This window comes from Photinus pyralis, unplaced genomic scaffold, assembly GCF_008802855.1.
Source record: "Photinus pyralis isolate 1611_PpyrPB1 unplaced genomic scaffold, Ppyr1.3 Ppyr1.4_LG3a, whole genome shotgun sequence".
Taxonomy (NCBI): domain Eukaryota; kingdom Metazoa; phylum Arthropoda; class Insecta; order Coleoptera; family Lampyridae; genus Photinus; species Photinus pyralis.
The window spans coordinates 12764557-12779969 of record NW_022170509.1 but is presented as its reverse complement, the minus strand read 5'-3'; the positions used below and the strand labels follow the sequence as shown (position 1 = coordinate 12779969).

The 15413-nt window shown below is 34.5% G+C and overlaps 1 protein-coding gene and 2 long non-coding RNA genes across 4 annotated transcripts; 1 reads left to right on the top strand and 2 right to left on the bottom strand.

Moving 5' to 3' along the window:
• The first annotated feature begins 3842 nt into the window (after nt 1-3842).
• LOC116166184 lies at nt 3843-4425 on the top strand. The gene is made up of 2 exons (XR_004144281.1): nt 3843-3943; nt 3995-4425. It is a non-coding gene; the product is annotated as an uncharacterized LOC116166184 (long non-coding RNA).
• A 150-nt stretch (nt 4426-4575) lies between these two features.
• LOC116166183 lies at nt 4576-4940 on the bottom strand. Its single transcript, XR_004144280.1, has 2 exons — nt 4678-4940; nt 4576-4626 (listed from the first exon to the last, which is right to left on the bottom strand). It is a non-coding gene; the product is annotated as an uncharacterized LOC116166183 (long non-coding RNA).
• A 1212-nt stretch (nt 4941-6152) lies between these two features.
• LOC116166182 (uncharacterized protein F12A10.7-like) lies at nt 6153-10087 on the bottom strand. 2 transcript variants are annotated; one of them, XM_031481045.1, is made up of 2 exons: nt 9893-10087; nt 6153-6493 (listed from the first exon to the last, which is right to left on the bottom strand). In XM_031481045.1, exons 1-2 carry the CDS (start codon nt 9953-9955, stop codon nt 6266-6268), a joined length of 291 nt encoding a protein of 96 aa, XP_031336905.1. In that variant the 5' UTR covers nt 9956-10087; the 3' UTR covers nt 6153-6265. The 2 variants fall into 2 exon arrangements, with proteins under 2 accessions (XP_031336905.1, XP_031336906.1); XM_031481046.1 differs by lacking the exon at nt 9893-10087 and adding an exon at nt 6564-6994.
• Nucleotides 10088-15413: the final 5326 nt, after the last annotated feature.

The following is a 15413-nucleotide window of genomic DNA, read 5'->3' as shown; positions in this document are numbered from 1 at the left end:
GACAAGTTCTCAAGTTTCGGGAGATACTCTCGAATACAGTATGTACATCTGATACGTCCCTCAATACCCTTTTGTGACACTGATGATGTATCGGAAGGAGGTGAGGCCTCTGACGAGGCAAGCGAATATAATCCTAGAAAAATCAAAGACAACAAGACAACAAAACCCAAAAATAGGTAACCTTAAAATAGGAAATTATAGCTTGGAAATCAGAAATAATGAGTTTTATGTCGTATACTATACCCCAAAGTTGTATGTGGACATAATGGGAATTTCTTTACATCAGTTTGTAGCATTCTGCCGGCTACTCCGAATTAGGTATTCCTGCAGTTTTCCTAATTCGTAAGGTAAATACCGGAGTAGTATAGAACAACTTAAGACCTTCAGCAGGGGCACCTCTAAAAAGCGTTATGCGGGTCACTTTGTAATTGGGCGTAAGCCTGTTGAGGGCCTAGAACAAAAGGAACAATAAATAAATAAAATAAATAATGGAAAAGCATGACGATGTGATTGTTAAAGTAAAATTCCTGAAAGAAACCAGTGGAGCTTTCAACTGGCCCAAAAAAAGAAGATTTTGATATTGTAGAAGAAAAAAGGTTATTTTATGGACCACTAAAATTATTAGACGACATTCCGTTGAAAATGAAAAAGGAATTAACGGTTTATTGTATTTGTTTTATTCTAAAAGAAATGTTACGTTGATACTAACATTGTTAATATAGGGCACTTTATATATAACGATTTATTTTTTTACAACATTTATGGAAACGTCGAAGGAAAGCGAGGAGAAAAGTTGCTTTTAATAATTCCATGCATTCCATAAGAATTCCATGAATTCCAAAAGAATTCCATGAATTCCAAGAGGTTCCACAGTGGTTTGCCCCTTGCCTCTCCAAAAGAATTTTTTGTGGATGTAACTCTTCAAAAACGGGTACAAAATATGGGTAATTAAGTTTTAATTGCCAGGTGTGTATAGTTGAAACTTTATGGTTATTGTGTTTTCGTTATGATGACGCGCTATTCAGCAGTTAATTTGATTTGCAAGTATGATTGATCAACTTTATACTTTACAACTATTTACTTCGTGGCCAAAACCTCCATCAAAGGAATGTTTACTTAAACTACTACTTTGGGTTTTGTGGAATTTATTATTGTTAACTTATTATCATGTCGCATCATGCAGGCATTATTAAATCAAAATAACTTAAACACATCTATGAAGTAAGACGCGAACACTACACGTAGACGCTAAGCTAGCAGACATTTGTACGAAAGTTAATTACCTACATCACATAACTTCATTTTAACGCATTTTACTACCAATGGCCCCATCCTCCATGGTGGGGGCCTCCCCAACCTCCATGGTGACCACCCCAACCGCCGCCCCATCCGTGGTGATGGTGATGGCCATGGTGGTGATGGTGAGGATAAGGTATAGCCAACGTTAACGCAAGTATGGTAAATAAAATAAATATCTAAAATTATTAAAGTAAACGTTGATGGAGACTTTTCCAAATATTAAGAATTACTCCCCTTGCTCAAGTAAGTCTGTTTTAAAATTGGTCGAGTGCCTACTGAATTTTTGTGAATAATACCTACTTGTTTTATATATACCTGCGATTCGAGGTTCAATATAACTTGCTAATTTATAACCGGATTTACCGTGATTATTTTACACACATTCTTACACGTAGGTACCGCAAATTAAGGATGTTTTTTTTGTTTGACGTTATGAGAATGGTTTAATGCTGAATTGTATTTTAATGTGAGTGAACTAATTTTTAAATTAATAGGTTTATCCCCGTTTGCTTTAATAAATAGTTTTTTGCCAAGGTTTTTGTATATTTGGTACTTGAGAAAGGTTTTTTGCATATCCATTTGAAAACCACTTGCAGACATTGAGGAAATTGCTCCGAAAAGGTGACAAGTGTTTGCCACAAATTATTAAAAGAATAATAGAGCAGCACCATACTCTAAAAAACTTCTATGAACTTTCTTGGGAATTTTTTAATTCCCAAAATCCACATTTCGATGGGCCATTATTAGATATTGACTGTTTGGAGCAATATAGGCAACTTGATTGTAATAATTTTATTTTAAAGAGTTCAGAAGCAGCTGCTGTTTACGTGATAAAAGCATTGTAGTGATCAAAAATGTTAAAACTGCTAAAAACTTAGGTATTATTGGACAAAAGTTTGAATTACTCGAAAATTTTTATACTGAACCTGGCAAATCGTCAATGTTAAATATATTTCTTGTAAGTCAGTTAGGACCTTTACATTTGTGGATTGTGGAAATTCGTAAAACTTCCATTTCATAATAAATCTGTAGTATTTCCATTATTACATAACATACTATTGCTAAGTAAATAGTTTTTTGCACACCTTTTCGTCTTGTTATTCGTCTACATTTTGTCACAAATACAAATTTTATTACATATTTTCTTCATTTGACCGTTCAAAAAATTGTTTGTATGTCATAGATGGAAACTAGCTTTGCAACATTTGTAAAAAAATATTTGAACTTATGGTGTAAAGCTAAGTTCACGCCTGAAATATACAGGGTGGTGCACGGTAAGTAGGAACATAGGGATTTAACATGGGAAATTAGTTTTATGCAAAATCCTGCTCCCCTGTACATTTTACAGAAAAAACTGTAGAGTTTAAAGTTGTTCAGAATTAAAAGATGCATATAAAACTGTTTTTACATGTTTTATTAAGCTTTTCGTATACCCGCAAATTTAACAATAAGTTTCAACATTTCTGTTATTCGTAGCAATAGCCATGACTTTTGTTGTTTTATGAATTGTCAATTGCCATTAATAACAGAAATGTTGAAATTTATGTTTAAATTTGCGAGTTTACGAAAAGCGTAATAAAACATGTACAAACAGTGTTGTATGCATCTTTTAATTCTGAACAACTTTAAACTCTACAGTTTTTTTCTGTAAAATGTACAGGAGGGCAGGATTTTGCATAAAACTAATTTCCCATGTTAAATCCCTATGTTCCTACTTACCGTGCACCACCCTGTATATAAAACTAGCCATTTTGTTCATATAAACGAAACTAATGTAATGTTACGCCATAATGTCACAAAATCTTGAGAACCTCACATGGTCTATTATAAAATTTCCCGAGGAGAATTCAGTTTCAGCAGTAGCCACTTCTTGGCTAGATGAGAAGGTCGGTTTTTGGCTTGCATACAGTAGGAAATTAGTACAAGAAGCCATTGAAAGGGGAGAAAGTCAGGTAATGACATTTTACTGACGAGTTTTGTATTAAATTTTACCCGAAATCGTATTTTAATATAAAATTTCAATTTTTATATAGAACTTTTGATTAATGTCAATTTATCAGTGATGACAGGAGTCATTATAGACATTTAGTAATGTCACAAATGCGGCCGGTAAAGTGACAGGTACGGCAGGAAACGTAGTCTGCTCTGCCTCTGTCATGGAAACTAAAATTTCCTGACAGAAAGTAGACATGAAATAGTTATTTGTATCACAAGTCCAGAAAATGGATGTTTGCGAGTGTGAGTAAGGTTGCAGGCCGAAGCGGAGCTGAGGCCTGCAATACGAATACTCGCAAAACATTTTTATGGACGTGTAATACACAAGATTTTTTGTGTCGAAGTAAAAAATTTGAGGGAACAACGTTCATTTTAAAATTTATATTTCTACCTCCTAAGCCGTCATACTTGCATTCAAATTTCCAATATTTCGATGTTATGTTGGTAGCACAGACAGTTGGCGGTTGGTAGCACAAGCATGTCAATTCACAACCGATATTTACCAGTGTTTATTCCACATTAATTGTGATTAAATGAATAAACAACGCATTTACGTTAATTTAATTATTTTTACAAATTTCTAAAACGCTTAGCCCAGTCTTAAGAAGTTCATAACATTTAAAAGAAGCTGCGCTAAAACTAATAAGTAGTAAGTTGATTTCAATGGGAAACATAACCTTGAAATTTATTTCAATTTCAGCTAGTGCTTACGGCTTACACCTATTTTGAGAATTGGGTTGCAATGTTTTCATTTGCAAATTGATTTATCATATTAATTCCATTACATATAAGAATGATAACAAGTTTGTTTGGATATCTACTTCTCGTTGGCTGTCGATTACGAGGAGAGCAGCAAGAGGGCCGATGATTGCTCCGTGCAAATCTACAATTTGGTGTATGCAGTGTCGTTTGATTATTATGGTCTTACTACACGGAAGTAACTGATGTCGGAAATTTTCATCATAGATATGAGCATAGATATCGACAAGAAGACCGTTTTCATATGCGTACACCTCCTTTTCGGAAACTGTCATCTTCAGAGAAATATACTTGCTTGTAGATATATAATTTATGGAATAATGTATACAGTTTAATGTTAACAATGGCAGAAATAATAATAATTACAAAACATATAGTGTCGTTACTCTTCATCCGTTTAGTGTTGTGTTTTTTGACTGCGTTAATTTACATGCGTAACCATTTGTTGGCATTCCTGGCATCGAGTGTGGAAGTAGATAAACTTCAATTTCCTATACTTTCAATTAGCTCTCTGTTTTTTGCCATAAACCGTAAGTTTACCATCGGTAAACATGTACAAGTGTCATAACCGCACTAAACGAAAACTTGTAAGTGAAACTTACAATTCTTGATTAGGGTACTTACCTACCGCATTTACATATACGTATTACTATGTTACCTACCAAGCCATAAAGTGCTTAAAATGGAATTTGCACAAAAAATATGCCTATCATTCTAACAATTTAATTTAAATTTAGAACTGTCATTGCAAATTAAATCAGTTCCACCAACCAATTTTTAGTGATATTTTTGCCGGCCTAGGCCAGCAAATCATAACTTTCTGGACTAATTTGGCTACAGAAAACAAAGCTTTGAAGCAGGGAGACACAAAAATAAAGGTTTCAGGACGGTTTTGGGTAATATTTTACAATATATGATCACCAATATTAATACAAAATTAGTTGATATTGATCATTATCTTCGCAATAATCAACGTGAAGACAAAAATGATATCAACCAGGATTCTTTAATTTATATACAGTTGGAAAACTTGGCAGTGGACTCAAATCTAGGAGTTACAAGGATTAAAAGAGTACTTATCGGAGAAGAATCAATTTACTGCAGCAGTAATTATACCATATTAGCGTTATATTATTTTTTTTTGTTATTTGTTTTTTGTAGGTAAAATTGCGCAATTAGGAGGAAATGCTCCATATGAATTTATATTTCGCGCCAGCAAAAAATTAAGTACAGATAAATTTGTTGGTACCGAATTCAGTTTCCTTGGACGCAAGAAAAAACGGAAATTTCTTGATTTAAAATTGGCAACACTACTCAAAAGTAAGTCCCTTTTCTCATAAGCTCTGTCTCACTTCTACAGTTTTTTATACCTAGACATTTTTATTTGTACAATTTTGATAAGAATAAATAGAAACAGTTATTTTTGAACCAGGTGTGTAATGTGTCCTCAGTTAGCTATTTTGTTTCCAGCGGCTGCAGTTTCATTATTTAAAAATACGGAAACAGAGATAGAAAATTCGATGGCTAAATGGCTTCGCAAGTGTCCAAACGATCAAGAAAAAGTGTTTGAATGATTTTCTGGAGTGTAATCCTTCATTAAATAAGTTAAAATAAAAGTTTTGCATTTACTCCCCCCACCCCCATCCCCCTTTTCCCTTCATGCCTATGTAGGTATTATACTGAAACATTATAGGTACGTTCCACGCAAGTCCTAGCATTACACTGTGAAAGCCCCTTAAGGTATAGTAATTATCCAGGGAACGTTCAAAGGATGTTTTTAGAAATACGTCTTTCGAATGACCACATCTGTGAACTTTAGAATAATACTATAAAATATGGTGCAGAAATCAAAATGCGTACTTTGTCGCCACTTGCGATCTGAAAAAAACAAAATTGGAGCGTTACAGCGGAAAAAAGTAAATGACAACAGACAGTATGACCAATCATCATGTTAATGCAAACATAGAGAGAAGTTACTTGATTTTGGTTGTAGATTTGTTATAGTGATAAATATTCCGATGTACGCAGAATTGAATTTTGTAAATCCCTCCAAGAGGAATTGACACTTTAGTCTCTCAAATCAATGACAAAACGCGTTAATTTATCACAAAGAAAAAACGATTTTATTGTGAAAATGTCACTAATTGACTGTACCAACAAAATTTCATTTATATACGCTTTTAATTACAACATATAATCCTAATATATTTTACTACCAATCACCTCCCCATCCTCCACCCCAGCCACCACCCCATCCTCCATCATATCCGCCACCCCATCCTCCGCCCCAACCTCCATAATCACCTCCCCAGCCGCCGCCCCATCCGTGGTGATGGTGATGAGGACTTGCAGATTCCGCAGCTTCTAAAACTTCGACTTCAATCGGTTTCGGATGTGGAAAAGCGAAAGTTAATGCCAAGGCGGCAAGTAAAATCAAAATCTGAAACGATTAATTGAGATAAGGGTTTTTGTTAGGTTGTAATAAGTGAAGTTTTAAAAAAATTGTTTACCTTGCTCAACATCACGTTGACTGGTTCCGGTTTGTATAAAAATTGGCAAAGTACTGGAATTTTTGAACAATCGCAGATTTATATATCAGCAACGGAATAGAGGGTCATCGCAATTTGCTAATTTATTAGCTAATTTAAATGTTTACACGTTGGTTCCACAAATGTTTTCCTTCTTATTCGGTACCATAAGCAAAATGTAAAAAATCAGTTTGGGAAGGATTTAATGCTGAATTGTATTTTAATGTGGGTAAACCTTTTTTTTTCTTCACAGTAGATATATCGGACTTTACCTTAAAGTAATTACTTACTTGCGAAGATTCTGCGATTTAGCCATTTTTTATAATATAGTACTTACGTACTTATGTATAAACACACATCGTAAGATCGGTATGCAAATATTATAGCAAGGACGCCATGATTTTATTATGGTCGAGAACATTTTTATTCCTCTTTCTATTATTTAATTAACCCATTAGTTTAATAGGTATAATTACATAAAAAAGTGGTAGCATCCATTCATAAAAATATTAACACCTATAAGTTAGTTCCTGTGGCTGGTATTGTACGTCTCACTGTATTGGTTCATTTAAAACAAAAATCCCAAACTGAAATTAGAATACTAAAGTCCGTTACGGTTACTAAAACTGCTAAAAGCAAGGGGTAATCGCCAAGTTCACTCTATCGACACGTTCCACTTTGTTGATACCGCATAATTTTCTGCTACTTATTGCGGAAGGTGACAAATTTTGTACTCTCATACAAAATAAATCAACTACGACGTGCAATAGCAAAAAGTAAACATCTCAAATCGTAAAATAAAAATCAGGTATTGAGTCAAATGCAGTAAATGAACAAGAACGAAATACCAGAGACATTATAAATACAAGTTTAGTGCAAAACATGATTAATCAAATTAAATAAAACACACATCCACGTAAAACTCGTAAAATGGTAAATTGCATGTACATACCTAATACACATCAAAATGGGGTAGCTCTACTTCAGCCTTGGATACCATAATTTAACACGAAAGTAATGTGAGAATGCCAGTAGTAGATAATAGCCCGAGCTAAGTTCTGATTAAATTTTTCTGTGCAAACGGCCATTAAAGTCTATTATTGCATAAGCAAAACCATAATAAGTGGTAGAAGAACCCCTTCTCGTATTGCTAAGACACAAGAGCTGCGGTCCGCACGAGGAGAACTTACTCGGATTCCTAGGTTTTTCTGCAGGATTGTCTGTTTGGCATATCAGGAATAGATATAAGTAGTGGTTCCAGTTCCGTTGTTGATCAACTTGAATATGTTGATTGACCATATTTACCGTTTCCATCATTCCGAGCACATATTGTGCAATACATTTCCCTTAATTTTTACCTAAACTTGCTTCTTTCTTAGATATTGAACCGCACGAATAGTGGTTTATCGATGATTTGTTAGTAGGTGCGTTTCTCGTGGGGATCGGTGCAATCCTCTTTGAGAAAGAGTTCACATTAGTCCTAAAATATAGGTTGTTCCAGCGTATGGGACGAAGAGCTAACTACGTAATTGTTGATTATGATAATAATATTACAGTGTACTTGTGTTATTTTTTGAAACAGCTATCTTGTGCGATTTTAACTGATTTGAACAAAAATACTCTTAACAAACTGTGGTCAAATTGCTCCTAAACTCGATAAGGGATTGGAGGGATTCGGGAATTGAAAGATAGACCTGTGCTCTTCTAAAATTATTGATTTCTGCCACAGAATCGACGCTCAGGTGTTCCTAAATAAATGCTCATCGAATCGCTGGCATTGTTACGAACTGCCCTTCATGCCGCAATCAAAGCATAAGCGATACACCACGTACACGCATATAAGAATAAAACCAGCTTGATAGACAATACAACCGTTTCTAAATTACCTTGATAGCAATACACCTGGGCACCCAAGACATTGTTAGGTTAGGTAATAACTTCGATCAACTGCAGTACAATTATGTTGTTTGTTAATTATCTGTTGTGCCACAGTAGATCATAGTATCTATATTATTTGATGTTATCTGTTGTAGCAAAAATCTGCAACAAATTTCGCGTTTGAACAATTATTGAAAAAAAATGAAAGCTCCCTTATTATTATTCTTTTATTAAGGTGGTTTAGGGCGAATCATAACACCCTGCATGCTGCTGAATGCTAGCTGCATGCTTCATGCATTTGTTACCAATTGTATTGTGAAGAATTGTTTACGCAAACAAAAGGAATTTAATTAAAATTACTTATTTTGAATTTTTTACGCTTCCTATAAAATGCATAATTTAAAGCGCTTTGGTTTATAACTTTGGCGTTAACATCCGTGAAAGGTCGTACACGTAAGGCAAACTATCTTCGTTTTAAATTATAACAAAGCTAATTATGTGTGCAAATCTAAGTATTTGCTAAGATTGTACCAAGGTGTAAACAAAAACTTTATTTACTGTACATTCATCTTTTAGAATGATCTCACACTGAACCTTGACTTACAGACAAAATCTCTTTTTAGGAATTTCCAAATAGGTCTCATCACTTAACGGATTGTGAGGTGGGAGTACCTTTATGCTAATTACTTATTACTGTAGCAGTGTCATGAAGTGTAATGGACAAGGATAATTCGCAAAACATATGATATAGCGCATATGCATAAAAACCTAATCAAATTTTAATTGTGGAAAATATTTTCAGTGTTTCGAAATTGTTTAAACTTTATAATCATTATTTTCACACAATGTAAACTGATATTATGGTCCAATTGCAGAAAATGATTATTTTTGTAGATTTAATTCACAAAATTGGGTAATAGCCAGGCCCGTGCCGGGGGCCATAAGGGGGCGGAGGCCAGGTATGCCGAGGGCGCAAGGCCTGTAAAATTACGTGGTGGGGGGGGGGGCTCCAGCACAATGGGAACGACCAACAAACTTTTGGAAAATTACTACTTCCATTCAATTAAATTAAAAAATTACACGTTCTTTTTGTGTTTAATTTTAAGCGCATTCACCCCCATCACAGCTATAACGCAACATAACAACACTTCAGAGAAACTACAAAAAAATCATCAAATCATATGTAAGAGAAACTAAAACTAGTGCAGTCACACTGTTAAAAGTCGCGTCATTTCTGTACTTGATGCACAAAGTTTATTGATTATGAACCATAAGTGAAAAGTACTGCATCTGCAGTTGTCGTTTTGTTAAATAGAAATCAAACACAATGACACCATCCAAATCCAATTTCAATGACGAAATAGTGTCATTATTCGTCTAATAATGTTACATGCATTTAAGGTGTTAATTAAAAATGCATTAATTAAACTTACCTTGGCCTTGACGCACATGCAGTTGCAATAGCAAAACAATAACAAACTAAACAAAGCTAACATACACGCGTGCACTTTAAACTTGAACTTGAACTGAAAGAATTATCAATTAAATATAAAATAATCCTACTGCAGAAGTAAATGGGGCAAGGCAATGGCATGATCTTATATCAGATTTTATAAATGGATATGAATAGGGAGTCCTTAGATTATATTTCACTACTAATCATGTGCGAATACGAGTAGGTACTATAAAAAACAATTCTTACTTTGTCTTGTCTGGTGTCATAATCATTTATGTACACTACTACAAAATGATGTAAAGCAAAACGGTTTATCTTATCACAGGTTAAATAATTTCCGGTGTAATTCAAATTGAAAGTGGTATTTTTTATTTTTATGGGTAGTAAAACAAACAAACACTGCATACTTTGTGTCAAAAAGTAGGTAGACAATGCAAGCGTTGTAAAAGAGTAATCTAATAGTAATCTCTTAATGATTTCTGCCGAAGCGAAGCAGACTTTTATGAAGTGCTCTTTGTATTCTTATTTACTTTTGTTTAATTTAGTAACACACGATTAGTAATAAATTGTTTAATGTTTTGCTCAGTCTTAGGGCGCTACTTACAAGGGCGCAGGGGGATATGTCCCCCTATCCCCCAGGGCCAGCACGGGCCTGGTAATAGCTCAACAAACTGACCAGTTCATTCTTTTTATGATACATACTCTGTCCTAGATAAGAATGTCTATCTTGGGGATCTCGGAAACCATAGAAGATACGACGAGTAAAGAGAGTTATTATCGTGCTGTAAAGAAAACAAGAAAATTCCAAGTACTTCCGAAAAACCAAAGTTGGAAACTGTGGGTTTCAACAGGATGGTGCACCAGCGCACAACGCCCTAATCATGTGACCTATGAGACAAATTTCCTGGAATTATGCATGACAAATTGAGGTAACAGATGGCGTTTATTCCTATGTTGTAAAATAATTGAAGGTAAGGTGAGGGAAGACTACCATCTAAGTAAGATTCATTACTAAGCCTCTACCGTAGAAACAAAATTAATGCCGAAAATAAAACGTGCCACTTCCCTACAAAATAAACAGAATTCTTCATGGATGGACCTTCAAATTATGTCTAGCAAACACCTATTTTGAACTTCCAAATTACATTAAAAATGTGCTATCAAATGAATGTAAATGTGTTTCCCAAAGAAAAACTACCGATTAAAACTGAGTGGTTTTACATCGAAAGACAGCTTTTCATTCAGTATTTTTATCGTGGAAACAGAAGTCAAGGATGTCTTGGTCTTGGTTTAGACAAAGACTAAAAGTTAAATATTAAAAGCTCTCGCTTTTTTTTTATTGGAAACTACATACCCAACTTCATCACTAACAAGCTTCTAGTTCTTACACATAAACAATTCTTTTATTGTCATTAATATGCCTCTGTATTTTCCAGAGCAAAAGTTTATTGTTATTTTTGTCCACGGATAGTATTCAAATGATTTATTTTGGCATGCCTAATACATATTTGAATATTTTCTTTCATTTTGGATATTGGGTATCAGATTATTGAGATATTTCTTGTTTCTGTATAGCGTGTGTGAAAAGTTAAGTTTAAGGTGTCATTCATCTATTCATATTTAATTTACTGAATATTCACAATCAATGAAATTTTGAAAAATTTGAAAAAGTCGAAAAAAACCCAAAATTTTAAAAAATTAGGATTATAATTCTGATAAAAATTCGGATATTCAGAAAAGTCCCAAATTACATTACAAAGTTTATTGTGAAGTCAAATATCGAACAAATCTGAATGCTTGACATTATTAAGCCCCCCAACCACGATTATGAAATTAATAAAAATGGCAAAAGGGCACTTTAATTAAGCATTTTCAACACAAAAATTTGCGGGGGAGGTCCGAAATTGTCCACAATCCTAATACAAAGTTCACATAATGTAGTCAACATGTGAAGTTATGGTACTCCAGATTTCATGATTCTTCAATTTCTTAAGAGGTTATGTAATTTTTCCACGATTTTGTAAACGTTAAAAAATGATGTATAACCATACATGTGTTTCTAATTTTACCATAATATCTCTACATCATTCTCTACATGTTTTACATAATTCATGTGTAGGTACATTATTTTCAGATGTGCGGTAATTTTCGAGCTTGAAATATATACTAACAAATTTCTGATACTCAGGAATGTGGGTATCAAAAAGATGCTTATAAAATAGTGCCACCTGGACTCGAAGATATACATTTCTAAAAATACGTGTCTTGTGCAAAACCGGGTGCTGATTCGGGCGCGATGGCTACCCTGGGTAACATTGAACAATTTAACACTATCGATCCATCAGAATGGGAATCCTTCCAGGAGTGAATCGACTTCTTCTTGGCGAAGAATGGAATTAAGGACGCCGGTAAGAAAAAAGCAGTTTTATTAAGCCTTTGTGGACTGTTCACATACGAAATTTTACGTTCGCTCCTAGGGCAGGATTGCCAGACGTCTCGAGTTAGAAGGGCCAGTCCCGTATTACCCATCTACGAGTATAGTAGTTGAATTTTCTGCTTATGTTCAATGTCAAAGGGAAATCGCATGCTATCAAGATAGCCTACAGGGTGATCATTCAACCAGGAGGGAGGAAAAGAGTGCTCGGGGTTCTGCACATCCAGGCATTGTCAAAAGAAGATGCACCAAGACAAGGAAGGAATGGCAAATGGCGGATCACTTAGGTGTCGATAATCTTCCAATTAGACGCTTAGAATTAACGACACTTCCGCTTCGCCAGTGTGTTGGAAGAAGGAAAAATGTGAAAAATTTTACCACCTCGGACTAGCGCGCTCTGGCACGAAAAATAATCCGGAAGATGGCTATTGGTGAAACCTTATTGAAGCCAGCGGCTCTCAAACAAAAGTTAATAATAATCGGTTCAGGTCTAATGAACGAGAACGGGAGTTGCTTTGTAAGATACGAGTACATATTATTATACATAAGCTATGACAAACAAGGGAGTGTTCACCCTGACACACTTTCATTAAAGAGAAGTGTAATAATTTGTAACAAAACCACGCTCCTCTATTTACATCCCACGTTCACACCTCAATCGCCAAATAAATCTCATCTCGTCATTATTCACCGACATACTCGAGAAAAGATCTCTCGGTGAATTTTTCAGATAAACTGCGACACGGTGCGATAACGAATAGGTATGGCACATATTCGCACGTTCGTACAATCAGGTTCTGAAATCGACTTTCCAAGATTTACCGCTTCGTACCTATCTTTGTGTAATAGTTTCGAGAGCACTTATCGAGAAAGCCCATCATATTGCGGATGAAAACAATGATACTCGAGTAAACGCTCGAAAGAATAAAGCTTTCTGCGGAGACCAATAATAACGAGGAAATATGTCCATGTGCCGTTATAATTTGAGATTTACCCTTTACCGAATTTTATACATAAGACGCCGTTCGTCGCAGCGACTGTTTTAGTACCATCATTTTTTAAAAGAAAAACCGCGCTTTTGTGAGTAACTACGGTGCTGTAATCTCATCAAATTTGCTCCAAGCTTCAACTAATTGTAACGGAAGTGTACTTACTTAAGGTAAATACACCAGTAGATGATAACTTAAGGGTCAACTGCGAAGTAATTAATATCGTAAATTAATTATTATTTATTTATTATTTTTATTAATTAATTAATATCGTAAAGTCTATTAATATTTGACAAATTATGATATTGGTATAATAATTATAAGTTTCACAAAAATTATTAAGAGCATGTGTTACGGCGCGTAAACATTAAAAACCGGCATTGAAATGGTCAAATGCCCGTCGCTGTAGAGCAACACAGTTCCGTATATAACGCGTTTATAGTAGACTGAAACCCTACGTTTAAAAAACGTAATCATATACTCGTATATAGCACGCATAAATCTCCGGCGGATATTGCTATATTCTTGTAGAATATTCTTGCGTTTATTATTCGCATTTATATACGATTTATATGCGTTTATTGAATACGTTTAAATTTCGCATATGGAATACGTAGTAGTATATCCTTACGCATTATTCGTATTAAATTCGTCGATAATGTACTGCTAATAAATGCAATATAATATGTGCTTGGTAGATTGTATACTCGTATTTTTAATCAAATCAAAGGTCTAAATTATATAAAGCGCATAATAATTACAAAGTCCATCATAAACATTCAGGGTCCATTTTCTTCTTTGCTTATTTGTAAACCTGGGCATTGGTGTATTGGTAAGTAATATCCTTGGTAATATCATTATTATTTGTTCATATTCTTCCTCCTAAATTTTCGTTTCCAATCGTGGTAAAAAACAAATTTTGTTTATATGGCGTTAGATATCCCAATAAAGACCACGTGTGTTTCAAAAATTGTGACGGTGGTTCTACTGCTATGGAAGGCGTCAGTTTGGCAGAAGGATTTAAGCTGAGTGAAGAATTATATGGCGTACGCTATAGTACTCTGATCGCAGATGGAGATAGTAATATTTATCACAAAATCTTAGAAAGTAGACCATATAAAAACCGTAAAGTTGAAAAAATCGAATGCAGGAATCACCTTTTGAGACATTTTTGCAGTACTTAGTGCATTGGGAAAAGATACCAGAATACCTTTAAGACAAAGAAAAGTTTTGAACAAAAACATCCTTAGGTTCCGAAAAGCAACTGTAGGTGCTTCGGAATACCGCGGAGGTAGGAAGGTTAGAAGATATAAAGGCATTGAGTAATAACAGCAAAACTCTGTTAAAAAATAAAGATAGCAATACTGTTGAGCACTTCAACGCTATTGTAACTAAATTCGTTGGAGGCAAGAGGATCAATTTATCATTTAGATGATCCTACACACCAAGGTGCTTTCGTGTAGTCACCGCGTTTAATTCCGGAGCTGTTCATACGGCTTTCTCACGAAAGGTTTATATAAAAGTAGTCCAAGTTTCCGCGTGTAAAGTTTGTTACATTTACGTGGAAAAAAACTGGAAATAAGAAAACGACTGGCAGGTTCAAAAACAATTTTTCCTAGAAAAAAATCGTTGCACACGAAAAGCAAGAGGAGAGACAAGGATGTAGAATGTGAGAAACCCGATTTGGAGCCTGAAATATTTGAGATAGAAAAACTAAAATTTTTAGATTCTTTAAAGAAAAGTGAAATTGAAAAACAAAATTTAGAAAGACAAACCGTTGACCAAGCCAATTGCGAAGAATGGAAAATCGAAAGAAGAAAAATTTTAACTGCTTCTAATTTTCAAGACATTTACAAACGACAACTAACTTATGGTTTTGCACCTTTAGCTAAGAAATACCTATATTCGGGTGACATTAGCCACTGTAAGCCTATTATTCATGAAAAAAAAATGAACACATTGCTTTAGAGCAATTGGCTAAAGAAGAAAACGTAATTCAGGACTGTAGACTATTCATACATCTCGTTTTTGATTACCAGGGTAAATATTGAGCTTTGTCATATTGATTTTCTTAG

Coding starts and splice junctions, on each gene's coding strand:
- LOC116166182 (XM_031481045.1), bottom strand. CDS start 9,955: ATGTTAGCTTTGTTTAGTTTGTTATTGTTTTGCTATTGCAACTGCATG. Junction 6,494..9,892: donor GCATGTGCGTCAAGGCCAAG/GTAAGTTTAATT, acceptor TAATCGTTTCAG/ATTTTGATTTTACTTGCCGC.